The sequence below is a fragment of the Daldinia childiae genome (genome assembly GCF_008694065.1).
Source record: "Daldinia childiae strain JS-1345 chromosome Unknown Scaffold10, whole genome shotgun sequence".
In the NCBI taxonomy this organism is placed as follows: domain Eukaryota; kingdom Fungi; phylum Ascomycota; class Sordariomycetes; order Xylariales; family Hypoxylaceae; genus Daldinia; species Daldinia childiae.
In genome coordinates, this window is record NW_022984651.1 from 219,488 (window position 1) to 247,173 (window position 27,686).

Sequence of the window (27,686 nt, forward strand, 5' to 3'; positions counted from 1 at the left end):
AACCTACATGACACCAATCCCAAGCCGTCTAGGCGGTCAAGCGTCCCTCTTAGCAGCCCGCTACGTACGCACTGAATATAGCAACGATGGTACCCAGCAAGAAAAAAAAAAGAACATGAGAAGCGTCGCTGCAAGGACCTACCGGAGACGGTAGAGAAACTCGATGTACCTAAACCCGTTGGTCCCTCTGAATCACAGCATCAGCACGTCTGTATTCGGCAGCTCCAGAGTCCCATTAGTCGATGGAACCTCGACCCAGATCTAGAAATACTAATTTGGCCCACAGCGGGAGACAAGGCTCGCGGAAGCACGACCTCACATCCGGGAAGAAGTGATCCAGATGATGTGCATCCAGGGCCACTTTGTGGCGAAATTACTGTGTTTGCGGATAAATCCATGAGCATGCTTTCTGACATTTCACAGCATATCTAGATTCAGAAGCTATTTCCTGCCTCTGCATAGTAAACCCCCATGGGTGTCTGATGGTTTCGCTAATCAGTCGATTTCCCCTCTGGCCTTTGATTTACGTCAGGTTCATATCATGCCCTTGGATGGTGCATGCTCCTAAAGCACAACATGCATATGACAGCGGTACTATGAGTTGTTCTGCTATGCGAGAGGGCCCTTTCTGCCGGCCCCGTGGGAAACAAACCCCACGTTTCGTCCTACGGTATGATATCAAAACTCACGAGGGTCAATATTGAAAGAATGAGGAAGAGAAAGAAAAAATTTTCCTGTTCCTCTTCATTCCCCTGTCGCCGGAAAACCATGTCCCATTTTGGCAGGAGTAGGTCTTAAAAACCCTAGGAGTGCGTTAACCAACCAACCTATCGCTGTATGTCACTTGGCTACATAGCTGCCCCCTGTCGGCACAGCACACTGATCTCACGAGCTTAAGGGCATATGGCGGTCAGCACACACTGGCCATTCTTGACAGGGTGCACAACATACACTCCCACCTCATATCTATGTCCGCTTACGGCAACCATTCCGGCTATAGAGATATATATGCAGGTGCACGTCTATCATTATGAAACAGCAGGCCATCGATAAGACGTCAAAAAAAGGACCTGCATATACATAGGACCCTGAGTTTTGTCGGCTGCGCGATGGCGAGTGAAGTGGCTAAACCAAGTGGCTAACTATTGTGGCGAGTCCTGCAACAAATCGAGTTCTTGGCGTCGATGTTCGTTGGTTTCCTAACCTGCATTGGCCTGAGGCGACGAATAGAGAGCTCTGCCTACTTCTGCTCTTATGCACAAGAGGCCTCAGCTGAGGCCACGAACATAGTCGTTACCATGGTAATAGACAAGACCTAGCTGGCCACTACTCTCTTAGACCACGGTTCTGACGAGTCACACGTCTCCAAGCGATCGATGCTCTCATTACTCGGTTGGGCCAGACTTGTGCGGGACCGGGCGTTCGTCCACGATAATTTGACAATGGAGGAGCATCATGCCCTTCTTTTCCGCATTCGAACGTACCAGGATATTCGGCAGTGTAGTTCTAGATTCTCACTTGCCGAAAGGCCCCCAGTCACTGTTGTATGATGAGCCTCTCGTTTCTCGTCGCCCCTTTCCCCTCACTTCTCACGCCGGTCTGCCAAGCGCTAGCATGCTCTCGCGCAGCTACGAGACAGCCGATCTTCGTTACGTGCAATGTCGCGAACGCCGAACGCAGTGGCAATCGACTGGGGAGAGGGGAGTCAATCTTGGTAGCGGAGGCGATCCTCGAACTAAAGATCACGAGGCCCTTTTACAGTGCCGCGGAGGTAAGCCGAGCTTTATTCCGGTAGAGTCCTATATCATTCGTCCAACAGTGACAAATAGCACATGGTAGAGCGTACGAAATGAATATGCTCGACTTGGAACGTATATGCGAGTTTCGCCGCCTAGATCTACTGTAGCACCTTTTAACGGACCAAGATCTTCTCTCTGCTAATCTATACCAATCATTTGTAACCGGAAACTCGGGAGCTTTAACAGGTACTATCCTATTCGCCCTCGGGATATCTAACCCGGAGGATTGTTTTCAAGCCTAGGTACCTACCTAGTTATACTATACATATTGATAGTTCGTAGCGAAGCCAACGACGCGTGACAGATTTAATTGTTCTGGATACTTTCCGAGAAATGCCCACAGAAAACGTCTTATTTGAAGCGTTACTGGTGATGGACTGAAAAAGAAAAAAAGATAAACTACGAGACACGTACTTTTCGGTCTTAAGGTCTCTGGGCACTCGCCACCATACGTGATATCGAACCGTGCATGCCATTAATAAGTCGGCCCTCCGAAGTGACAGACTCGGAACGTTACCTGGTAACTTACCTCTGGAGATACCGTTCTTACGAACGAGTCGTTCCGAGTCGTTCGGTTTTGAACAAGATGCTAGGTTAGGTGTCTGTGTGGATCTTGCCATTGCATCTAACGACAATTGTCATATCTGTGACAGTGTTTTCTAATCTTGGTTCCATTCCCGACGAAACCTGGTCTGTTAAGTGGTGGTTCTGTACGAGTGCATTATCAAGACGACGTGTCGTGTCAAGCCCGATCTCATCGCTCGTGGCAGTCAAGCGACGAACGAGCAAAGCATGGAGTGGTTCGGAACGATTACCTTATGCAGGAAGTTGGTAACGCCGCCGGGCCGGACTCCGAGAGCGGGGGACCTGACGTCTGGTTCCAACGGCTCGAGCGACCGAGCGTTACCGATAAAGGTTTTGGGCCGGCGTCGGCGGTAATGGTTTCAAGCGTGTTCCGACACGGACTTGTCAGGGGGGGAAGGGCTATGCGAGACCGACGTGTCGGCCTCCACCACCCTCAACTGGACGAAATAGGAGTAACGACAAGCCATCGGGCCGTCGGATGCCGTCGTACCGCACTCTCAGACCACCCATATCTCCACAAATCCCGTCTTTCTCTGAGGTGGCAGACCCAACGGCAGACCCAACGCGGAGTTTTTCATTCCATCTAACACGGTACTACCGGTTGGTCGACATGATTCCCCCTTTTAAGTTCTTATAACATAATCTGTTATACTTATAAGTTCCGTCAAAGACCACCTTCTATGTCCCCTTTCGGAATTTTAGAAGCACGGGAAGAATCGCTGCCTACAATTTCCTCATCTCGAAAGACTCTTACACACCTCTTTACCGCTAGAGTTGCACAAGCACTCATAATTACCAATTACCAATTACCATGTCCCATTCTCTTATTAGAAATAGCTAACATTAGCCAAAGATAATCCTAAGAATTGTCTAATATATGCGATATATACGAATTTCCTATCCTTAAGACATGTTTGAAATGTCCAAAGATCAAACATACTCTTTATTACAATTCATCAGCATAGCATTCAGCGGACTATTGAGACATTTATAGTTATCATCTCTTATGCGCCTAGAACGCCACCACCTCAAGCTCGGAATTTATCGACCGGCATAACTCCGAATCAACGAAGGGTTTAAAAACCTAGTCTTTCAGTCACCGACTTATTATATCGCTCTTATAGACGCTAATGCCTCACGGGATTTGGGTCCGCCGTTTCCGGGCGGTTTAGGCCGGGAAAGCCCACCTTACCACCGATACACCGCCTCGGCCTGTTTCTATACATAGGTATCTCATCGAAAAGCACGCAAGCGGACGCAAGCGGGATGCATACGTGCAGCAATCTAAGTGAACGGCTATTTAGCATTCCATGGTTCGGCTCCGCCTGTTCCTTTGAGCTAAACGGCTTCGATCGACTGACTTGCGTCCACGACAACTTTGCGATAGCGAATTACGCGGCCAATCTAGTAAGTGACAACTCTAAATGACGACCTTACCCCATCAGAATCTTGTAATTGGCACATTTAACTTCCGATTTTGAATTCGGGCTAGCGAGCTTATTACTTGTCATATGTAGGTGACCGGATAAGTAAGTGCTCGGGAAGGGAACGAGGAGGTGAGTATAACCTCAAGTTATAGGTAGCTTCCGGCAGGATCACGAACAGAGTCAATTGATATCGTAGGTTGGAAACCTTTTTACTAGTTATGTAGAATCAAGAATTCTTATGTATACCTACATATCCGTATAAGTTAAAAGCTAATATATATATAAAAAATACTATTAAATTTACCCCCATATCATAACACTCACGAGTAAAAACATCATATGTTAAACATCATCTATTTTTCCACCTAATATACCTAGATAGATATCTACCCGCCGTAACACAGATCCCCCTGCATTGTTAATCTACGTTGTCCACGCTAAATTCTCAAATCCGAACAGCCCCATCAGTTGTTAGATGCATGAAACATACGTTAGCTCATATTTCCCCCTCTTTCGGAGTTGGCGACGATAAGGAGAAATCTAGCCTACCTAGGGTCCATATTGGTAAGGTAGAGAGAGAGAGAGAGAGAGAGGCTAGGTTAGGGATTTCCGATTCCCTTTTTTTCCATTTTGGCTGACTACTGCAAGTACACCTAGCTGAGTGGAAACATTGATCAGTTCATACCAAACCGAATTCATACCTAGGTAACTTTCTTGATCTGCCCAGGGCTTTTACTGTTGATCAGTGGAAATATGTGGAAATTTATTCGAATGCGGTATCATCAATGGTCAATTTCCCTTCAATCCGCAATCGATAAGGCATACCACAGCTTAGATCCTTGTTCCGGCCTTGCTACGCCGCATACCCCGACCCAGCCCCCGGCGAATCTTCTCCCCTTCTGCCCCTCTTTAGAAGGTGAGAAATTGCTAGAACGGTGCTAGGTTTTCCCCCCCTTTTCCCTTTTCTATCACAATAACTTACCTATTCCCCACCACGTGCAGGCCAGGCCAGGACGTGGCCCCCTCGAGTCGTTCTAGTCGATTTTAGTTTTTTGGAAAGAAAGAAAAAAAAACAATAGAATGGAATCGTGAGGCTGAACTATCATCTGTACCCCCCCTTTTTTACCCCTTCCCCTTCTCTTACCCCATTCTCCCGACTTACCCGACTTACTAACTCCTCATCGTACATCGTACTTACAAACTATTGTTCCATTATCTTATTGTCCACCGCCTTGTTACCTAACGCTAAGTTGGCTAGGTAACCTTTTTTGTTAAGTTCTGCCCGCCTCTTTCAAGTTTCGCATCGGCTGCGTAATCTACTCATCATATTTACTTCGCCTTTGTAGTGGTTGTTTTTTTTTTACTGGTTGTCAATCATTAACCTTTTTCGCTCGTCATTGTTATTGTTATTATTATTGTTATCATCATCATCGTTGTTTGTTTGTCTGTTTGTTCATTATTTAAAAAAAACCCATGCGCCATACATAACGCTATTACCAGCTGAGGAAAATAATGGCATTATTGTGAGAGACCGCCTTTAATTCTGTTGGTCGTTCACCGCCTTAGTTTCCCTCCCAAGGTGACCCGAGCTTTGGATGCTTGCTGGCTTGGTTATTGCTGCGCGTCCCATCCGCATCGTTATGCTGTATTGACCGAACAATCCCTCCAATCTCTCCACCCCTCAAATCAAAGGCCCACCCAAAGAACTCCAGTCTATCTATCCATCCGATTCAGTATTTATCACATGGTAAAGACGATAAAAACTCATGGCTATTTCTCAGAGAATATGAAGCCTGTATGAAAGACTTCTTGTTAATATCACTTTGACCGCAATTATTATCGTTGGTCTTAGTCATCTCATCTTTAGCCACTGAGTGATTTATTATCGTTATTATCGTTATTATTATCGTCATTATTCAGACCTCCTAACCGTCGCGCACCTGACCCTTATTAGTGTCGGTCCTACTCAATGTCTTTATTCCGGTGATCCCGACTCTTTGGCCGTCTTGCGGGCCCCCTTGCGAGCCCCCTTTTTGCTCTATCTGTTCTGGCGCGCGACAAAAGAATTATTTCGCGTCTAACAATCCCGTTTATCTTCCTAGACGTTTTTATTAACGTACGTCGTTGGCCCCGCGATAGCAACGGGTATATGTGCGTGTATATGGTAGTGAGACATATATATTTACATATACATTCATACTTGAATACGTCACTATCGTCTCCATGCCAATCTACACCATGGCATCAATTCATAGCCTACCGGGGCTCGGATCGCATAGTTCGAGCAATAAGATAAGCAAATCGAGAGCTAGGACGGTAGTAAAGCCAATTCTTAAGAAACTTTCGTCGCAATCCGAGAAAAATTCGTTAGATTTGGATAGAGCGTGGATAGATCAGGATGAACAATATCAGACCCGCGATGGTTGGGTAGGAGGAGTGGGAGGAGTAGGAGTAGGAGTAGGCATAGGCGTAGGAGGAGGGAAAGGGGTAACAGGAGTAGAGAAGTCGACTAAGGAGATAAACTTTACTTTGAACGAGGCTGGTACGAACCGATATAATCATGCCAGATCGATTAGTGGTGCAAGCCATGTTTCTGTAGCGACAAGCAGCAGTTCCGGTCCTCGTCATCAAGTCGGTGCACCGTTCGTACATCCTTTTCAGCAGACACCTCGGACGTCAACCCCACCTTTATCGTATGCTAATTCGCAAACATCCTTCTTCGATATTACTGAGGATGATAACGATGATAACGATAATAGCGTTGGTAGCTGCAGTAACAGCAACAGCAACAGCTTAGACGCAAGTCACAGTCATAGGAATAGTCTTCATATTCAGATGAACTCACATTCACATTCTCAACCTACTTTGGGTATACGCCGCCCATCTTTAGCAAGCACACAACGCACTTCATCATTTTCTGAAGTAAAAAATGCGCATACTTCAGCTACTTATCCTTCTCAACACCCACCACCCCCCCTCCGAATAAATACTTCACGGACCGTCATAGCGTCTCCCGCGCAGTCTTCGCGCCTCCCTAATGTCCCAAGTCGATCTGATCTACAACTCGATCGAATAACGGACTCGCCTATATCTCCGTCTAATACTCCCTCAAATCACGTCGCATCGCCCGCCAGTTCATCAACCCCGATGTCTCCCTTACGCTCTTCGTTCGACGCAAGCGGTTTCCCCCGCCTGCGCGCAAAGTCTGATTTAGACACAGCTACTCGCGCTGAACACCTTCGAGCAGCCCGTCGAAAATTCGAGCTGAGGGAGAAAGCCAAAGAGGAGAAATATGCGCGAGAGGAGATCAAGCGTCGCGAGCGAGCCGATAATAAGCGCGCTCTCGAGAAGGAAAGGTACGCAGCGGCTGCGCATAAGGAGCAGATGGCTGCTAGAGCTCGCTTAGAGGCAGCCGAACTCGAGGAAGCGATAGCTCGCGGGAAGCACAATAGGAAGTTCAGCGGGACTAGTAGCAACCGTCCGAGCATAGCCATCTCTAGGACTAGCATGTCGCGACCAAGCACGTCGCGAAAGAATGTCCCTAGCCCCTTAGGAGAGTCTGAGAAGTTTGCTAGTAGCAACTATGACAGCCTAGATGCGCGAAGCCCGCCTGCTTTTGGCAACGAGGCTGGAGGGGCGCAGAGCGTCCCCTTTCAGCCTACCAAGCGCAGAAATACAGCAAAGAGGAAGACCCAGAGCACGTGGACTATGTTCATATTATGGCTTAGAACAAAGCTGCTCAGGGTCAGCAAGAACCGTTGACTTGTGCGCCTCCCGGCAGGACCTCCCGGCACATCTTATATCTTATTTTTCAGGTCTTAGCCGGCCTACGGACATACATATACCCACGATATTATATACACATGCAGCTCAGCATCGTCAAGAGGAACGATATTGCGCATGACAGAAGCGGCGTGAGTGGCAGGAACAAACCACGCATATCAATCGTTAAGGTCATTGGCAACAAAGGCATACTACGAGCATACACGATATCCATTGCATTCACGACTTTCACTTTAGCATCGTTGAACCAGGCGTTTTGGACTTGGAGTTTAAACAAGTCGGTTGCATTCACCCTGTTTCGTTGACATGGGAAATAAAGGAAACGGAAGGGTAAAACCTAGGTACCCTTAGGAGTTTTGCACTAAAGGCAAGAGTGCTTACTAGCGATCCAAGGTCTACTTGGACGATTGGATTTACCATTCTTTTCACTTCTCTTCTGTGTTTTCGGATACCCGGCATTCAAGTAATGTAGAGACTATGTACGTCTACACTCGACCCCTTTCTCATCTGCCATCACATCTTGGCAGCACGTGGTAGCACGCCACAGCTCTGTGGGTAAGACAAGGAAGGGGTTGTTGTTGGTTCTGGACAGGTCTGTCCTATTTATACTCTGCCGTGGTATTCCGGAAACTTTTAGGGAAGGGAATATATACCGGTGGATTGGAACCTGCAATTGCATTGGTAGTAGGAATAGACATGGTAGCATCTACGGATGGGATGAATAGCGTTCCTCCGAAAACACAAATAGCAATGATGAGTTGCAAATCACACATGCATAGTTTCGAAGTGATGAATTTTAAGTAGATGAATGAGCAGACAGCCAAGGTGCCATGGCTTCCTTTCTAACATGACTAAATCTTACGTTTCTAGTATTATATACGATTTACTAATACGAGATGTTTTTAACTCCCAAACTACGGCCTAACTAGGTAGCTAAAATATCTGCCGGTTTATTGAGAAGGTCTTGCATAATCTACCATCCATGTAGTTACACGTATCTTACTAATACAAGTGCCTTTCATGGTAGTAATCTGGGCCTGTAAATAAACATCGGTAGATCTTCATATTAACGAATGAGATTTAGATCTCATCATGCATATACATATCCGTACATACGTAAATAAACACTGACACATATAAATAACACATAGTTAGCTAAGTTAAACAGGAAGAGTCGGCATCTTTATAAAGTAGTTAGTGTATGTCATGCACACCATTCCAGGCGTATGTATGTATTACATTTATTCACACAAGCGTCTCGGCGCGTCTTGGTTAAGAATCAAGACGAGACGACTTGACAATGTTCTTTATATTCATAGGCGGGTTACGTTAGTCGGTCCTCATTGGTTTCTAATGTTATTTTTTCTGGCGCGCGCCTAGATCTTCTAGTCCGTGTGGGGTTTAGTGCAGCTTGGCGGCTCAGGCGCCAAGATCTTCAGGGGTGCGTCGCACAGCATGTGTTTTTTGGGATGATTGCTCGACCGTTGTTTGTGTTGTATGTATGTATATTCGTACCTTACCCACCTATGCAGCTATGAGGTAAAATTCAAGTGTTGAAGTGAGTGTTGCTTTACATAGTAAGTAATCCATTGCTATGACTAAGTGCATAATGGATCTAATTAACAGCCTCTAAGCAACATGAAAGTTTCAGGTGCGAGATACTCTTGCTTTTTATTTTAGGTATAGGTAGTTCGGTTAAGTTATTACGCGGATTCGTTCGGGAACTTTACGCCTCAAATACGAAAAACACAAAGGCAAATACGTACGCCAACGCCATACATACATTAGGTCTGGCTGTTCTGGGCAATTCGGCTATGCCTTTAACTATCGTTTTATCTCGATCCTAGTTTGACTTGGATGATTGGAGAGATTTGGTTGGTTCAATCGTTTAATCGTTTAAGCTGGTTCAAACCCCCTACACCCTTTGTTCCCATAATTCAATATTCCAATATTCCCATATTCCTATATCCCCATATCCCCATATTTATTTTTCTCCCCAAAGAACACAAAAACGGTCTAGGCTTGGAGTCTTAGCCAAGACTTCTTTTGATTGGTTAATTAACCTGTCTTTTCCTTTTTGTTACCTCCTGAATTCAATTTGAATCTTGGCCTTTCCCATTCTTTTGCCTTGCCCTCTCTGCCAATGCCAATGCAAATGCAGTCTGGTTGCTTAGTTACTTAGCTGGTTAATTTGTCTTGTCCTTTTTTGCCCTTTCACGTCGTTGACGTCGAGTTCCACTATCCTTCAAGTCCAAAACCCTCTCGTCTCCGAAATAAGTCGTGATTTACATCATCTCTAACTAGGCCATCCATTCGTTGTCTATTTTCCATTATTTCTGCCTCACTTCCTAGTAATTCGATATTGAAAGTTCGTTCGCTTCCCCTGCTCTCTTCCCGAGTAGATACATTTCGCATACCATGGTGAGATTATCTACGCCGGTGCTGGCTGCGCTAGGCCTGTTCGCCGACAGAGCATTCGGTGCCCTGGAAGTAAACCTCGACGACCCAGGTATGTACATGTCTACCTACTTACTCTCCCCGGTACCATTGGGAATTGTCCCGTGCGGAAGTAAAGGCGATTAATAAGAGATGTTTCTCTATTTAGAATCTATCAAGAAGGCCGCCGCACAGGTTGCTGAAGATCTTCTCACCTTCTATCATGGCGACGAGCCGGGCATGGTTCCCGGTATCTTGCCTGGTCCTCCCCCCGACGGCGACTACTACTGGTGGCAAGGTGGTGCGATGTGGGGTACGCTGCTAGATTATCGACACAACACCGGCGACAAACAGTTCGACGATCTGATAACGACGGCCATGCTGCATCAGGTTGGCGACAACGCTGATTACCTACCGAGCAACTGGTCTGCGTCCATGGGTAACGATGATCAAGCTTTCTGGGCCTTATCGGCCATGCTTGCCACCGAAGTAGGATACACGGATCCTCCAGAGGACCAGCCGCAGTGGGTAGCACTGGCGCAGGCTGTATTCAACGAGCAGACGAGCGAAGATCGAAGAGTTCCCAACGGACGATGCAAATGGGGTCTCAGATGGCAGGTTTACTCGACCAATAATGGATACGACTATATCAACAGTACGTCGGACCAGTCCAGATGCTTAGGAATAAGATTTATCGGACACTAACATGATAACAGCCATCGCTAACGCCTGCTACTTCAACATTGGTGCCCGACTGGCCCGTTATTTCGGCAACCAGACCTACGCCGACCTTGCGACGAGAACCTGGGATCTGATCTCTGATCTAGGCTACATCTCAGAGAAGTGGGATGTCTACGACGGCGCCCATCTGCCCGACTGCAGCGACCTCAACAAAGCCCAGTTCTCGTACAACGCCGCCATGTTGCTACAGGGTGCTGCTTTCTTGTATAACTACGTAAGTTCCTTCGCTTCGTTTCGTGTACAAGGTTCTCGTGAAGTTCCTGGAAGCCACTCCACCTATCCTAATACCAAGCCAAGAAGAGTTCTTTCAAATACTAACATGACTTAGACCGATGGCGAGCAAATCTGGAAGGACCGCATCGATAACCTTGTAGACCGCATGATCGAAATTTTCTTCCCTGCCCCCGCCAATATCGCGTTTGAGCCATCTTGTGAAAATCAGCAATGTAACTCTGATATGGAGTCCTTCAAGGGATTCACGCACCGATGGATGGGCACGACTATGCAGGTGGCACCTTTCACCAAGGAGAAGATCCTGCCAGTTCTAAAAGCATCCACGCAAGGCGCCGTGAAGCAGTGTACCGGCGGTGCCAACGGTCGATTCTGTGGCTTCCACTGGACCAGCGGTGTTTGGGACGGGGACATGGGTGCCAGTCAGCAGATGAACGTCCTAGGTGCCTTGGTCAGTCTCCTGGCTCCCGACGTCCCGGCACCCGTTACCAACCAGACCGGTGGTACTTCGAAGGGTAAAGCGAACGCTGGTTCTAGCGACCCCGTAATGCCTACGCTCGCTCCGATCACCGGCGGCGATAGGGCAGGTGCGGGCATCCTGACAGCCATCGTCATCGCAGGATCACTCTCGGCCTTTGCGTGGATGAGCTTGGACTAAACGGAGGTGGATTAGAATACATATTAAATACATATTGGAAGGTCAATAATGGAATTTCTGGCGTAGGCACGTGTTTTGCAACCACATCTTGATCTTTTTTTTTGGAATTTTGTTCAGGAAACGGATACCCGGAACTGCCGAATCGTCGAACCGACGAGCGGATTTGTACATAAGCATCCTTCCCTTTTGGTACCTCTGTCTTTCTAGTCTGCCACAGTTCATTTCTAGGAGTTCACAGGACTTGGCTGCCGAGATTCCGGCACGGTAGGGGAGGACCGCAGGTGAGAGAAGCAAGGAATAATCCAAAGAATTGGACAATATAGACATAAATCTAATTCAATCCGTGGGTGATATTATTGTCTATTGCCTAATATAGTGGTTTGACTTGACTTGTTGACTGGTATAGGCTGAACAGGTATCAGTGACTATGGAGAGGGTTTGTTAAATATGGCATCACCAGCAGGCTTGTTCTCACTCCTGCTCTGACTTGACTCTTTACCAGCAACTCAATCAATCGTAGACAGGTAAACAAGATAGAACATATATAAGGTTGTAGCTTAATAGCCCTTGTCTTCGTACCCTTATAAAGGCCATTCAAGAGTTGTGGATTGATTGCACCAATGTCATTCATTCACTCATTCAATCCGAAGATTACACGTTCTAACTAGTCTTGTAGTAGAAGCCTTACGTATCTCATCGTACTTGAAACTGCTAGACTTCTCGACGATACGATAAATTAGACCTGTTGGAGTTGAGACAACTCAGAATTGGCAGCTATGGATGTAAAGTCATACAACGACCCTCCTGGGCCTAACTAACAGATCTTCGTTTGGACTACTTAGTCAGACATGCCTAATGAGTATTCGTAAAGACTTTATATTATATGAGCCTCTCATTCGAATAATGAAAAATCGACGTCTTGCTGCTGTCTGGATGTTGAGGAACCAAATATGACTCAAGATAAGAGGAAATGCGGCAGCAAATGCGGTCAGTTTAGGCAGACAGATATAAGAAGTTAACAAGAAGGGTGGCTGCATGTGCGATAGAAATTGCTATCTCATCCTAGTCGTCTTCACTCTCAGATTGTCATTGAATAATGTGTATATAATATGAGATAATAAATTCAGCTGCCCCGATCAACTGTGCTCAACTCAGAAAGCTGAAGAGCTTGCAAATATATATGACCTGCAGCTCCTCATGATGCCTTGGATAGTTAAATATCATTTAAGTTCTCTATTATAGATTGGTACGTAAAGTTAAATCCTATTACAAGTGCTTACCCTTATATGTATCTCAAGACTCGTTAAAACTAATGAGTAGAACATGTATTCGCCTACCTTTCGGGCTGGAGTATAGTCGAAGCCCGGTACGTCCTATTTCGTATTTGAGATACCATGAGATATTTAAATTTACCTATATGATAGGAGAGTGATGTGAAGCATGCGAGGTAGTCAACTAGGCGAATTGGAATACGAAAGGTGTATTCTGCTAAGTCTTTTTCTAGTATCACTTCGCTTCGAGTTTTCCTCGAATGCTACGCTTAGAGGTATTCCTCAAGTAAGTCTATAACATCTAACTGCTGACATACCGAAATGGTTACTTCTCGACCGAGTATTGGAGATCTTTGGTGTTTAGAGAATGAACCTTGAGCTTGATTTGTTATCTTATGCTGAATACGAGAGACTATAGGCTATATGGATGGAGAACGCTTATAATACCCTGTAGATTGTTTTGGCTTATATGCTAGCACTGGAGACCTAACTGACGTCTCCCTAATATGAAGTCATCAAAGGCCACCAACTGCCTCGATGAAACGTGCCCTCGTTATGTCGGTATGTGAGTTTCTAGGAGGGGAGAGGATATAAGTAAGCATCATGTATTAGTAACACCTCCAGTTACATCTATACGGCTTATATAATATGGCACTATGTTTTCTTCAATATAATTGCTTTTTGGGGACCAAATTCTGAGAGAAGTTTCGCAGTTGGAACCATATCATAGCACTATTCGGATCTCAAACCTGCCACCATGGAGCTTATATCGTCCGGGTTTATCCATGCGCGACTGCCATTGTTTGGATACTTCAATCAAGATGGATCCTTGTTGCGCCGACACCGAGTTTGAGGCCCCAACGCTGGGTAGATCCGAGCCGATAGCTCCGCTGGGACGGTAAAGTAGCGGAGATCCGAGATCTAATAATGATCTTAATCTGACTACAGATCTTCGGTCATGGGTAGGTGTTTGTAGATTAAGCTGTGGCTCATCTAAGATTAAAACCTTGCGACTCATACATCGGTTGTGTCGATATTAGGTATGTCGATTAGGTATGTGTCGAGTTGTTTAGTTGATAATGTTCTCATAGTTCATTCGCAGTAACATGAAAGAATGCCTTGAATGTGTTATTACTCATCACTAACAATATGAACAATAAAGTTCAAGTATTTCTGATTGCACCTGCTGTATGTGATCTAAAGGTTGGATGATGTACATGGTTACACATGGTTACGCATGTCTTAGTGCAGTTATCCAGGCAACTACGTCATCATTTTTCTTGCTTTTTCACACCTGGATTTTAAGCATGATTGAGAGCTCTGTAGTACTGCAGCAGTGCAACTACCTTTAATGTAGGTATGTACTTACCTCATAGGTATGATGTATCTATAATCATACTTCTAATGTTAGGAAACAACTGATACAATCGAAACAATCGATATTTATGACTTCTAACCTAATTCCACTTACTTCTCGATTTTGTCGATTTTGTCGATTTTGTCGATTTTGTCAATTCTATCGATTATATTATGAACTTAATAAACACTGCAGTAAGGGAATGTTATGACTATGTCAATTAGCTGAGCTTTGCTTCGTAGCTATTTGGTATTTAATTATCATCATCTACCATCATCTTCAATACTTTTCCCTTACCTTACACAAACAACAACAATAATAACTATTCGCAATCATCATATACATTTACCTACCTAACCTAATACATCTATCAAATACGACCAACGCCGAATCCATCGCAGACTAAGTAAACATACGTATTTACGCGTATACAAGCTAGCCTCAGCCTCCTTTTTATAATCTAAGCTACCGAGGCACCGTCGGAGCTAGCATCAGCCCTACGCACGCTTCGTCGCTTTCGTTCGGGTGATGCGAAGTACAGTGTGAATCGTAAGTCGCTTATACGTTGTATCTTGAGAAGTGAGGCGGTGGTGCCGTTCTGCCGTCCCGCCGCCCCGTCTAATCCTTGTTAACACTATCAGTAAAACTATCGGAGCTTGTTACACGACCGCTGACGAGAAGAAGAGAATTGAGTGCCAAGGAATACTTACCGGTTTGTCGAGGAGCCGGGTACCTTATACAGACAGAATACACCCACCAGAGAGAGAGAGTACTCGTCTTACCAGGCGATACTCTCTCTTTAGGGGTGATCGTGATAGACATCATGCGTAAGTTTTTATTTTATTTTTATACTATTCCTTCAAGTATTTTTTCGTTACGTTCATGTTTTTTCCACCTTACCCCTTTACTGCTTTTTTCTGGACACGTATATCGTAGTCGCTTCAAACCAAGTCCCGACAAAAGCTCGGTACTTGTTATCCGTCATCACACTATGTACCCTTCTTGCATGCTGATGCGGGTGTCCATTCAACCCGACGCGACGCTACCTCATTAATTCCGGCAAGCCTCCAAGTGGGGATGATCTGCCGGCTTCGAATCTGTTGGTATCTGTCGGTATGGTGTCATAGAGGGGCGAAAGAGATCGGGATTTACTCCTATACCTTGAGCTTACGGGAGCTTTGTAAAGCTGTAAAGCTCAAAGCTTTCAAAAAGAATCTATCCTTCAGCCATCGACGACAAAGAAATTGCGGAGAGACGATATGTCTTTATCAGGGAAATTTAATAAGGCTTGCGGCACAGACCAACGTGTTAGCTAGCCTCAGGTAGGATCTACGTCGTATCGCCGTCCCTAAAAGCAAGGCGAAAATCCACACAGTCTAAGTCTAGTTAACTACACGTTATTCTACAAGTCATCACTTTACAGTCTAACTACGGTCTATAATCTACTGTGTAGACGACACCGCTGAACTCAGGTGGTGACTGGTGACTGGTGACTGGCTTGGTGGAAATCTTCTAACCCGGGAACCAATCCGCAAGCAGCAACTCTTCTCGGCTTTACCCCTGGGCTTCTAGATTACGCCTTGACTTCTACCAATTAAAGCTCTCCCCACGCCACCGTCTTTCCCCAATTTTTCTACTTGCTTCTACGCCTATTTAGTCTAGGTCTCTCTCGCTGTCGGATTACGTCCTAAACACGTTCCCCCTCTTCCCGTTCTCTTTCCAGAACAATTACGACCTTGGCGTCGAATCTGCCAAAGCCGCATACATCGATGAAGGAAAGCTCAACTGACAAGGCCTCTAATATAGATCGCATACGCTCTTGGGCACGAGGTCACGCGTATGGAGGCTCTACACGTTCCACCGCGTCCAACTCTAACCCCATCCTTCCCATAAATAATACACATACACAACAAGATCCGGAGAAGATCCGCCATGTTAGCGGTACCGGTTCTGACGGCCATCAGGGCCTTTCTAATGGCTCCGCGAAATCTCAGGACGCCCCCAACTTCGGAACGGATACCCAGAATGCCGATAGGCCGGCTCCGTCAACATCTCAAGTGGAGGGGACGGGGTCTGTCGTAGACGAAGACGGTACCAAGAAGAAGAAACAAAATGTCGTCGTCGAAACCTATCACGAATTAAAGAAAGTGATCCTACACAGCTGGATCAACCTATTCTTGGTATTCGTACCCGTCGGGATTGCTATCGCAAACATTCCGAACAGGAATGCCGGAGCTACTTTCGGTATTAACGCTGTCGCCATTATTCCTCTTGCGGCACTCCTTAGCCATGCTACCGAGTCTGTCGCCCGCAAGATGGGCGATACCGTCGGCGCGTTGCTTAACGTAACGTTTGGTAATGCTGTCGAACTCATTATCTTGTAAGTCTTATCTGGTCATTTTGATTGCGCTCTTAGCTAACGAGTCAATAGCATGTAAGTTGATCATGTTCTACGATTCATTATCGAGCAGTCTTGCATCCATCAATCGGTATATGAATGTCGCGCATTGAACTCTGCTAACCTCATATTTTAATAATCTATAGCATCGCTCTAGTTAAGGTGAATATTACATCTATCCACTCGTAATCTCACGTTGCTAATTCCATGTAGGGTGAGATTCGCATCGTTCAGGCCTCCCTGCTTGGATCGATCCTCGCAAACTTGCTCTTGATTCTAGGCATGGCCTTCTTCCTTGGTGGTCTCCGATTCCGTGAACAGGTCAGTAGAGTACGAACTTGATCACTTTACATCCACTAACATCTTCTAGATCTACAACAGCACAGTGACTCAGATGAGTGCCTGTTTGCTAAGTTTGAGTGTGATTAGTCTCATGTTACCGGTTAGTCCTATCTCCGACCATACTTAGGATATCGCTAACATTCTTACTAGACCGCATTTCATGCTTCCTTCCGAGACAAAACAGAGGCTGATAACGAGTCTCTGAAGATCAGCCATGGTGTTAGCGTGGTATGTATCTACTTATCTACTCCGCATATATCCTCAATCCCTACTAACGTTGTCTTAAGATTCTTCTTTTGGTATATGTCGTGTACCTTCTGTTCCAGCTGAAGTCTCACGCATATATGTATGAATCGACTCCTCAACACATCATCGATGAGGAAGCAACACCTGGCCCGGCTGCCGCATGGCTCGAGTCCTCTGATTCCGACTCGAGTTCTTCGTCGGACTCGGACTCGGATCACTCTGGCCATTCGAGGGAAACCATGTCCAAACGTGTTAAACGAGCCATCCGTGGACATCGCCGCAGAAAATCCAGTACGGCGTCTGTAGACACTGACGATGGTGATCGAACTCGTACCTCGTCTCTCGGAACTAATAGCGCTAGTCCTATCCATGAGGGGGGTTCTAAGTCTGGTGATTCTTTGCAAGGCCCCCTTTCTTTCCCTCGAATGAACTCCACTGGTACCGAAGAGGCTATCGAGGAGGAAGATGAAAACAAGTCCCGCCGTAAACACAAGCGCTCCAAGCGTAAGCACCGCAAGCGAGATAGGAAGGCGTCAACTGGTGTCGAAGGAATTACTCAACCTCAGAACATTGCTGGTGTTGGACCGGATGCCGTACAGGATCGTGTCGCGAGTAATGGAGAGCCCCGCCGTGTAGACTTTGCTGACACAGTCGCCAATGTCGAAAGCGAACTCGAAGTTACTCCCACAGGACCTAGACGTCCCTTCAATAACTTGCGTGTTCTTTCATTCCGACCCGTGGCTAAGAGCCTGGCACCGCCTGTCTTCACTTCGGACGTTGGAGCTGCACCTGCGGCATCGGTTGGACCCGTGCCGCGCGTGAGATACGGCATTCGCAGGACCAACTCTCTTCCCGAAAGACTTAACCAGTACCAATACCGACCACCCGGAGCCATGATGCCTTCTCAAATTCCTATTTCTGTCCTAACTGGCGGTACTGGAGAAGAAGGCAAAGAGCACGGAGACGACCTTTCACGTGGCGCAGCCATTATTATGTTGCTGTTATCGACGGCTCTCGTAGCCGTGTGTGCCGAATTCATGGTGGATGCCATCGATGATGTGGTCGCAAATAGCGCTCTCAAGGAGACTTTCATCGGTTTGATCATCCTGCCTATTGTCGGTAACGCAGCGGAACACGTGACGGCCGTCACGGTGGCTATGAAGAACAAGATGGATCTGGCAATCGGTGTAGCTATTGGCTCCTCGATTCAAATTTCCCTGTTCTTGACGCCTCTGGTGGTTATCATCGGCTGGATCATCGGACAACCCATGACGCTTTACTTTACCCTTTTCGAGACCGTTTGTCTGTTCGTATCGGCCTTCATCATCAACTTCTTGATTCTAGACGGCCGAAGCAACTATCTCGAGGGTGCGCTGCTTTGCGCTACGTACGTAATCATCGCGGTTGTGGCGTTCTTCTATCCTGAGGGTGACGCCGCAGGTACCCTAGGCGCTTGAAAGGGGCATTTGACCTCTAAAGTGCATATCTAAACCTCTTATTTGACAACACGACTCAATGTTTAACTCGGGCATGGGATATAACGATCAGTCTATTATTGCTTTGATATTAAACTTGCACGAAGCGGGGTTTATGAACACTTATTTGACGATTTGACGCTATACGGTCAAGGGGGAGAGAAAGAGTACGGAGATGAAATGAAATGTTTTACTTCTTTAGAGGGATGCTATCTACTTTTCGGAGTTTTGGCCCCTTGCGATTTGATTAAATTGTCTTGATTTTCATGAGATATTTTTTTTCCCAGACAAAAAGCTGAGCCAGCCAACTTGGCCGCTCTGATGCAGATAGCGATGATGAGGGTGTGGAAACACGCGCAGATAGCTTAAGTTAGGTACCTAGTTAGTTTAGCGATGCAGACTTGTAGACTTTGTGGTTGATATGAGCTGCTTAGCGGATGAATTGGACATACTCTCATTTTTTGCAGATGCAGATGGGTTGATTTATACCTTTAGGGTATTTGAATTGTGAATAGTTACCTAAGTAGTATGTTGAATTGACGTAGGTTAAGCGACTGTTTACCGTAAAATCTAAGGGTGTTTTTTCACTTGACTACCTAGGTAGGTAGGTATGAGTAGGGGTAACTATATCTTCACGAACAATGTTGCTTTGTTGGTAAATAATAGTAAACTAAACTTAGCGATCGACTACCTTCTACTTAGACCACGAATAAAGTGTATAGTTCCACCGAGCCCCGTTTGGTTGTTCCATCTTATGCCGCTGCCCTTGAAGTCACGTATCCCATAATCCTATACAATGGGAGGCATGTATATAAACCGCCAAACACATGCTACTTCCTGACGCTCTAATCCCATTCTCACCACAGTGACTTCCATTCTTCCTTCCCCGGCAGGTATCCTATCCCAACAGATTTGCTGAACATTATTGTTTTCATCGAAGTCGTCAGGATTCGTCGGGGGGCCATTTATATTTCCACGCCTTTCATGTTGATTATTGTCCTCAGGTCCTATTTTAGCAACGAAAGAAAATAGGTTCTGTAGTGCCGCCCCCTTTGGATCAGACCAGACGAGAGTAGCTTTGAGGGTCATATTTGAGAAGCTATGTGCCTCAAAGGGTATGATCCAAGGCTCATGGCGGTTCCACCTGGTGAAATTATGCTCTCCCTTTCCGCCGTTATTAAAACTGCTATTCAATACCATGGAACTTCTGCACTTGACCAAACCGAAACCAGATTCATCCGTGGAAGAGCAACGTACTGATTCCGCGCCGTTGATTATCATTGCCTTAATAAGCGCGGCACTCGGAGATTCCGCGTGGTATACTCTGTAGGCCTGACGAAGCATGGCGGCGCAACCCGAGACAAGCGGAGTGGCCATACTAGTACCACTAAGATAATGCCATCCAGCATATGGTTTTGGGGCTGGATGTATACTTCTAGATGTGGTCGAGAGAACCGTCACCCCCGGTGCCACCACATCGGGTTTGATCCGATGTTCGACAGTCGGCCCACGACTACTGAACAAAGCAACTTTATGAGAACGTCTTTGATGGTTCATAGTGGCGCCCACAGTAATACAGTTCTTAGAGGATGCTTCGGTTCCAATCTGGCTGTCGCATTGCTGTTCTCCATCATTACCAGCGGCGATGCATATGACCATATCTTTATTTTCCCATATGAATTCGTCTATCTCTTCTGCGCTGTGATTGTATTGGTACTGAACTCCTTGCCAGATCGTGCCCCATGAGTTATTATGGACCCGCGCTCCTTTGTCATAGGAGTGCTGGAATAGCTCACTAAGGCTATTTAGCTTACGTTTGAGACTCGGGCCTAGACATTCAACCAAAAGACGTGCATCCGGCGCGGCGCCTTGAATCCTGTCTCCATTTATTAAGCCATTGCCGAGCACGAGGCCACAGACGTGAGTTCCGTGGCCGTTAGTATCTCGGGCGTCTCGGGCATTTTGGGCGTTTTGGGGGGGCCATACGCAGATCTCTTCAACCCGGTTTTCGAACGCCCGATGAACATCATCGCGTTCTCCTTTGTCAAATCCAGTGTCTGCAACGGCAACAATTTCTCCTTTGCCATCCATCGAGCCCAGCTCCATGTAATGAATCCCAATTCCAAGAATCGTTCTGGCTGAATTATCTCGTAAGCCCCATCGAGGGACCTCCTCTATGATCCGAACATCATCTATTTTACATAAAGCTCCCAAGTATCTTTCTTGAACTTTACAACGAAGTTTATGTAAGCCATACTCGAACGTGATCGAGTCTAAGTGTGCAGCCTCTATGATGGAACTTTCTAGTTCCTTGGGCTTGACATCATCATGAAAGACAATGTCAATTCCCCAAAGTTTTTTTGAGGAACTATGTACTTGCTGTGGTTTATGTCTTTGCAGTAGTTTACTTTGTAAACTTCGAGACATTTTGCATTCGGTTGGAAAGACATTAGCATAGGCGACGAAGTCAAGTAGCCTAATCCTGTCCAAATTGGTGGAGTTCCAACGGTAAAGATACGCATTCTTAGAGAAATACTGCTGTAAGCTGGGCTTTGGATCTTCTGATTCGCCTAAATCATTCAACTTGATTTCTTGTTCCAACGTAAGAGGCATGTAGCTCTGGATAAGGATATAATGTGATGAAGTGCCCACGATATTCTTGTCTGGTTGAAACTTGTTTCCGTTAATAGTGATTGGGAAGAGCGGCAAATCCTTGAGAGCGAACTCATGAATTTTCTGGTGGATTACGTCGCGCTCAGAATAGATTTCGATGCGAGAGCCTGGGCTCACACTTCGCCATCCTATAAGTGATGGCCTATCCTTATCATCCTCGACGATGAAAATGCCGACATGTCCCATGTCAGCTTTACCGTCGTTCTTCGAGAACCAAAGCGGAACAATCGTACTGGATTTCTCGTAGTTCTTCTGATAAGAGGGGAGATCCCTCTTAGCAGCAGGACGAAAGAAACGCTATTAGAGGGTATTAGATCAAAGACGACTTAAGAATCCCAGTGCTAAGTTAAGCGCAACATACCTCATCTTTTAGCCGGTAGTTAGGATCTAGTATAGTCTCAGGAACTCGGTGTAGTCTATCTTTAAACACAACTATTTTAATGGCCGCCGCGCTGTTGTTTATTATCCAACAATGTGGAATACATCCGTCTGGTGAAAAATTCGATGAGCGGAAATATGAATCCAAGTCTTTCCACTCATTTAATAGTGATAGCTCTGGTAGGTCGGAAATAGGCCAGCTTTCCTTGAGTTGCTGTGTAGCCGGACTAGTTTCTATAGGGGAAAGACTGGGCCCTGCAGCAGTTGAAACCGATATAGGTGAGCTTGGTCCCTCTTTTTCGTTACTTGTGAGCTTGTCGATATTAACTGAAGCGAGTTTATTTATATCATATCTCTGCAAACGGCTAGTGGAAACCTTCGAGGGGTCAAACAAGATAGATGTTCCTTGTAGTTGAGCATACCCGTTTCTCATGTATGCAATTTGAATGTCGCAAGTAAACTTCGAGGTGCCATGACGTTCAATTAGAGTAGCGACCCGAAAGGACTTCGGTACATGTATATCTGATTGTGGCCTTGCTATCAACCATGAACAAATATTATGATATTGGTCTGGCCTTTCGTATGGGCCATACACCCCTTCGTATGGGCCATACACCCCTTTGATAATAAATAGAGGCGGTCGTTGTTCTTCAATAGAGAGGTCTTGAAATGACCGAGTGATGCTCGCCCAAGGCTTTGGGGAAATTCTGAAAAGCCTATCGATATGGGGAAATGAGAGTCCGATATGAAATTTATCTGGCATTTTTTGGGAATCCTGCTTTGGAAATTGAAAATCCAATACAAGGAGGGACGCATTTCCGTGGCTAGATACTCCATCGGGTTGGTAGAGAGATCCGTGAACTTCGTCTTGAATGGATACTGAGATGTCATAGTCGTCCTGTCTATGTTTGAATCCATATTTTTTTGCCAACTCAGGGCTTACATCACCTTGATCATGTTCATTTTCCATTGTGGTCATGAACAAGGCCCATAGAAGGAATAAGAGTGCATAAACAATCTAGAAAGTGATTTGCATGATACCACAACTGGGGAGATTAATATTGTGAGTATAAGGGGTGAAACTCGATTCTTATAAGAATCATTGCTAGAGGGACTAGGCACCTCTTCGTACGCTCAACGAAGAGGGGCTTGGTCCTTCTAGTAAAACAATTTACCTCATTGATTAGAATTGTAATGCGGCTTATTTCAAAAATTTAACGGTGATGAAATAAATTGCATGAAATAAATAGATAATAGCTATAGGAAGTAACCATGTGTTGCACAACAGTCTTACTATAAGGTCGTAAAAGAGTTTGATTTGTTGATATGGCTTGGCATGCTTAAAAATTTGGGTTTTATAAGATATTTATCATATTTGTGCAACTTTACTGACTTGCCGACAGGATTTGATGCGTAAAAGTTGCAAGTGACTGCATTTAGAATTTAGCGATTGGTTAACCATCGTCACGCGCATAGCAACTATTGGAGTTAAATGGTTACAATTAAACTTAAAAAAGCAACATTAAGTAGGCAAGTAAAGCCACCCTTTTGCCCATCTTCCAATTTCAAGAGATGTGCGCCCTCCCATTGGCTAAATTCTACATTGCACGTTTGGCAATATCCTTATCATTATCTCATACCACACCTTTGATACAGCCTCATTTTACTGATTGAATTTAATCAATTCAACAACGATGCAAAACCTTATATATAAATTCTACTCGGTCGCATGCATTATCCAAGGAATATACGCTCGCATGCGTGTATTGACAGGTGGTCTTTTAAATGATCTTTGATATGTCTATATTATGTGGGAGGCTGGCTATTTAGGTAGCTGTACTCTACGAGGCTATGAGGCTGGCTAGGTTTGGCGGGGTTGTCATAAAGATACATACATGCGGGGATACATGTAGGTAGTACTTGTGCGATATGCCCGTTTAGTGTTGCTCTTAATAAAGGGAATGTGATGTATCTTATATAGTTTAATTGGACCGGTTAATAAAGGGCAGCTCGGTGTAATGTGAAAGAGGGAAGATTAAAAACGAAGAGAAATCAAAATAAAAGCATCTCGCCTTCAAATACAAAATCTCTAGGTTAGTTATTCCCGGGATACATGTATCTAAGTAGAAATATTACCATGCTGCAATGTGGTTGGTTCCGATTTCACGACGAGCAACCAATCATTGAACGGGATGGATTTGCGGTAAAACGATGACAGACATAGTGGACAGACATAATGAAGTTGGTTGCTTGTAGCTTGTAGGGAATCATTAGAAATATCGGATTGATTAAAGAGACTCTAACTTGAACTCAGCCACGACTTTGATCAAGAGGCTGTTCTAGAAGGTGGCTATGCTGGATAAGATATGTAATTATGGTATGACGTATGAATTTAACGTACTTATTCCTAGGTAGGTACCGGTAATAACTATAATCACCTGAATTTGTATCATAGTGACTTTGTCTTGTGTGCACAGAAGTCAATGTTAAAACGTCAGATGCCAAGCAATTGACAGAGTCCTAACCGTGAATTATTTCAAATATTTTAACTATTTGAACCAATACGATTCTCTCAATTCTTTCCCTAATTTTACCTATCCATCTACCTACCTACATCATACATACCTTACATACATTACACACTTCCCGGAATTATCACGTGTAATCCTATTCGCCCACTTACACACTTATACCATCAACCATAACTATCTACCATCAACCCTCAACCATCATACTCTCAAAAAAACACACCTGATGTGTTTCGGAAGTAAAGACAAAACCAACGACCCAGCTCCTAAGCCGGCCCCGGTCCCTCAATCATCATCCACCATCGCCGCCAATCCCAAAGCCAGCATGCCGCAGGACTACGCGCCGCCTCCCGGACCCCCGCCGTCTCACGGGCAAGGTCAATCCCAGTCATCTCCCTACTACTACGCTCCCCCGGCCGGCCCACCTCCATCTCATCATCATCATCATCATCATCAGGAAGAGTACGCACCTCCCCCCGGCCCGCCCCCCTCAGACACAAAGAACAACCCATTCCTCACCACGGGCACGGAATACGCGCCTCCGCCCGGCCCGCCACCATCCCACGGCGACTCCAAAACCCACGACTGGCAGACCGCCGTCCCAGACACCTCCCTCCTGCCGCCCCCTCCCAATTTCTTCAGCGGCTTCGACCGCTCGCCCGCGAACAACGCCACCGAGGAAGAATGCGAAGCCGGCGAGTCCTGGTGCGCGCAGTACCCGCTCTACGCCCCTATGCCTCTAAACCCGCCCGCCGAGGCCGCCGCGCGCACCGGCGCCATCGCCATGTACGCGCCCCCCGCGTTCGCCGGCGCCCTAGCCCACGTGCGGCCGGGGGTATGGACCGCGTCGTCTCCGCGCGGCGCCCGCGACACCTGTCTGGCGACGTATCCGCCGCTGTACCACGCCGCGGCGCACAGCCCGCTGGTGACCGGGAGCTCGAAAACAAAGACGGCGTACTACGAGGTGCGCGTCCTCGAGCGTGGTAGTCGCCGCGACGAGGTCTCCCTGTCGCTGGGCTTCGTCGCCCCGCCGTACCCTGGCTTCCGGCTGCCGGGGTGGCATCGCGGTAGCTTGGGGGTGCACGGGGACGACGGACACCGGTACGTGAATGACCGGTGGGGCGGGAAGGCGTTTACGTCGCCATTCCGAGTAGGCGAGACGGTGGGGTTGGGGGTGGAGTTCTGCGCGGCGCAGGGCGGCGGGATCAGGGTTGAGGTGTTTCTGACGCGGGACGGTGTAGAGAGGGGGCGGTGGAATCTGCACGAGGAGACGGACCGGGAGCAGGATCTGCCGGTTACGGGGCTCGAGGGGTATCACGACTTGTGCGCTGCCGTGGGGGCGTTTGATAAGGTGGCGTTTGAGGTTGTGTTTGCGCCGGAGCTGTGGAGGTGGAGGGGGTATGAGGGATAGATGGCGGAGATGAGGATAGAGGTTAGGAGAAGGGAGATTAGGTAGGGGGGAGCTTGCGGTGATTTCCTTTTGATTTTTTACGAATGGGCTTTGATGTATTCCATAAGAGTATAAGTTATGCTTGCGAGGCGGACGGTTGTATCAATATGCCATGGGATTTGTCTGCGTTAGATTAAATCTTCGGTGGCCTCTAAAGAATATAATTTCTTTAACTGCCTAGGTTAGTTACTTACATTCTTCTATTGACTTCATGTTTAGGCTTGGAGGCATATCGTAAACCAATCCCCTAATTAGTACTTTGAAATTCTTATTTATTTTTATACTTCTCCTTCACTATGCTTGCATTTTAGTTGAGGTCAAATTTCAAATCGGGGGCTACGAATCATTGGACACGATGACAACATAAATGCTTGGCCGAGTTTGGGAGCAATAAGAAACGAGTAGACGTGCAACTATTTATGATTGGCTAGTTGTATCAAATCAAATAAGAGCCGTCGTTTTTCTTTCTGTTATGAAAGAAAAAGAAGTAACTAAGGAGATCTACCAGGATTCTCTCCGCCCAAAGATTGTCAATATCTTCAAAGATATCTCCGTCTCTCCGTCTACTTTATCACTGGTCCTTATTCCTAGTAGCTCCTCGACCAATCGGCATTTATTCACAGTCTGCCCATACTCCGTGACGCTGCATGAACCCCACCGCTGCCAAGTCAGTCGGAAATCGTCTGGGCGCCCTCGAATGCGTCGTTCGGGTCCAGTGTAGTCCATCCACTGACAGAGCCTGCTTCGATGCAGATCATCTTCTTGAAACCGTCCTTGGGCTCGAAGTCTCCCATGCCTGCCGCCTTTTCCGTCCACGGGTTCCAGACCACAACATCCTTAAGGTTGTCCCGTACGATGCTGAAAACCGCCTCGCCATCCTCTGCGACCACCACCGGGTTTGAGGGACCCTTGGCCGGCGTGTACACTCTATCTGTTTCGCCCGTGATGGTTATAGCGCCCGACTGTGTCTTTGCCTTAGCCGCATCCACCTTGTCGACGTATTCTGACTCCTCGAGACCCGTCACCTGGATCTTTGAGATGTCCTATTGGATGCGGAGGTTTCGGTTAGCTCTCGCTGTACTATGCGCCTTTTATGCACAATATGAGTTACTTACATCAATTCGTAGATACGTATGCAATAGGACCTGGAAATCGATGGGCTGTTCACCATCGTTGGTAACGACGATGCTCGTGCTCAGGTTCTCCGGGGTTAAGGTGACGCTGTAGATGATGGAGAAGGTATAGGGCCATAGGCTCTTCGTCTTCTCCTCTAGGGTGGCGGATGAGAGGCCGAAGTCGAGCTTGACGGAGGTGTCAGACGGCCCGGTCGACTCGGAGCTAGACTTGCCAAGGAATTCCCACCGCGAATTGCGCGCAAAGCCGTGCTGGGGTAGTTTCGAGGTTGCAGCGTGATTAGGAGCTGTGCCGAATACCTAGCAATTCGCCATAAGTATTAGCTAGCGCCCTTTACGAAGGTATTATCTCGAATCAAAGAAGGAATAATTTGTAGCTTACGGGAAAGACCAGAGGAATGCCACCTCGTACGGCCTTAGATCCGTCGAGCTTAGCGGCATCAGACAACCAGAGCTTCTCTATTCCGAAGCGATTCTTCCAGCTGATAACGGTAGCGCCATAGAAAAGGACCTCGACGCTCTCGCCAGTGGGAAGGACAGCTGTGACTCGCGAATTGTCTTTGGAGAAGTTGACCTGAGGTTGAGGTGGTAGACCCGGGGTTGTGGCTAGCGCCAATGGCTTCTTTGGTCGGTCAACCATGATCACTAGTCGATTGTCTAAGTCTGTTAGTTTCAGTAGGTCGAGTTAGGTAAGATTAGGTAGATTGGTAGAATATATGATAGATAGGTTAGGTAGGTAAAGGATAGGTACCTAAGGTAGGGAATGGATATGTCA

General features: G+C 46.4%; 6 protein-coding genes across 7 annotated transcripts; 4 read left to right on the forward strand and 2 right to left on the reverse strand.

Annotated features, from left to right (window-relative positions):
* Positions 1-6,958: 6,958 nt before the first annotated feature.
* GL218_07799 (uncharacterized protein) lies at positions 6,959-7,573 on the forward strand (the record flags this gene model as incomplete). Its single annotated transcript, XM_033584572.1, has 1 exon — positions 6,959-7,573. The coding sequence occupies one exon, from the start codon at positions 6,959-6,961 to the stop codon at positions 7,571-7,573; it is 615 nt and encodes a 204-aa protein (XP_033441179.1).
* A 2,439-nt stretch (positions 7,574-10,012) lies between these two features.
* Positions 10,013-11,660, forward strand: GL218_07800 (Mannan endo-1,6-alpha-mannosidase DCW1; the record flags this gene model as incomplete). Its single annotated transcript, XM_033584573.1, has 4 exons — positions 10,013-10,103; positions 10,200-10,685; positions 10,747-10,985; positions 11,100-11,660. The coding sequence occupies 4 exons, from the start codon at positions 10,013-10,015 to the stop codon at positions 11,658-11,660; spliced, it is 1,377 nt and encodes a 458-aa protein (XP_033441372.1).
* A 4,397-nt stretch (positions 11,661-16,057) lies between these two features.
* Positions 16,058-18,731, forward strand: GL218_07801 (Vacuolar calcium ion transporter; the record flags this gene model as incomplete). The annotated part of the gene is made up of 6 exons (XM_033584574.1): positions 16,058-16,668; positions 16,833-16,848; positions 16,900-17,007; positions 17,057-17,128; positions 17,179-17,256; positions 17,316-18,731. The coding sequence occupies 6 exons, from the start codon at positions 16,058-16,060 to the stop codon at positions 18,729-18,731; spliced, it is 2,301 nt and encodes a 766-aa protein (XP_033441133.1).
* Positions 18,732-20,184: 1,453 nt separating this feature from the next.
* On the reverse strand, positions 20,185-21,608 carry GL218_07802 (Serine protease/ABC transporter B family protein tagC; the record flags this gene model as incomplete). Its single annotated transcript, XM_033584575.1, has 2 exons — positions 20,185-20,262; positions 20,319-21,608. The coding sequence occupies 2 exons, from the start codon at positions 21,606-21,608 to the stop codon at positions 20,185-20,187; spliced, it is 1,368 nt and encodes a 455-aa protein (XP_033441134.1).
* A 2,946-nt stretch (positions 21,609-24,554) lies between these two features.
* GL218_07803 (SPRY domain-containing protein) lies at positions 24,555-25,739 on the forward strand (the record flags this gene model as incomplete). 2 transcript variants are annotated; one of them, XM_033584576.1, is made up of 1 exon in its annotated part: positions 24,555-25,739. In XM_033584576.1, the coding sequence occupies one exon, from the start codon at positions 24,555-24,557 to the stop codon at positions 25,737-25,739; it is 1,185 nt and encodes a 394-aa protein (XP_033441374.1). The 2 variants fall into 2 exon arrangements, with proteins under 2 accessions (XP_033441374.1, XP_033441373.1); XM_033584577.1 differs by having other exon boundaries at positions 24,654-25,739.
* A 707-nt stretch (positions 25,740-26,446) lies between these two features.
* On the reverse strand, positions 26,447-27,551 carry GL218_07804 (Glucose-6-phosphate 1-epimerase; the record flags this gene model as incomplete). Its single annotated transcript, XM_033584578.1, has 3 exons — positions 26,447-26,821; positions 26,894-27,211; positions 27,294-27,551. 3 exons carry the CDS (start codon positions 27,549-27,551, stop codon positions 26,447-26,449), a joined length of 951 nt encoding a protein of 316 aa, XP_033441136.1.
* Between the last annotated feature and the right edge of the window lie 135 nt (positions 27,552-27,686).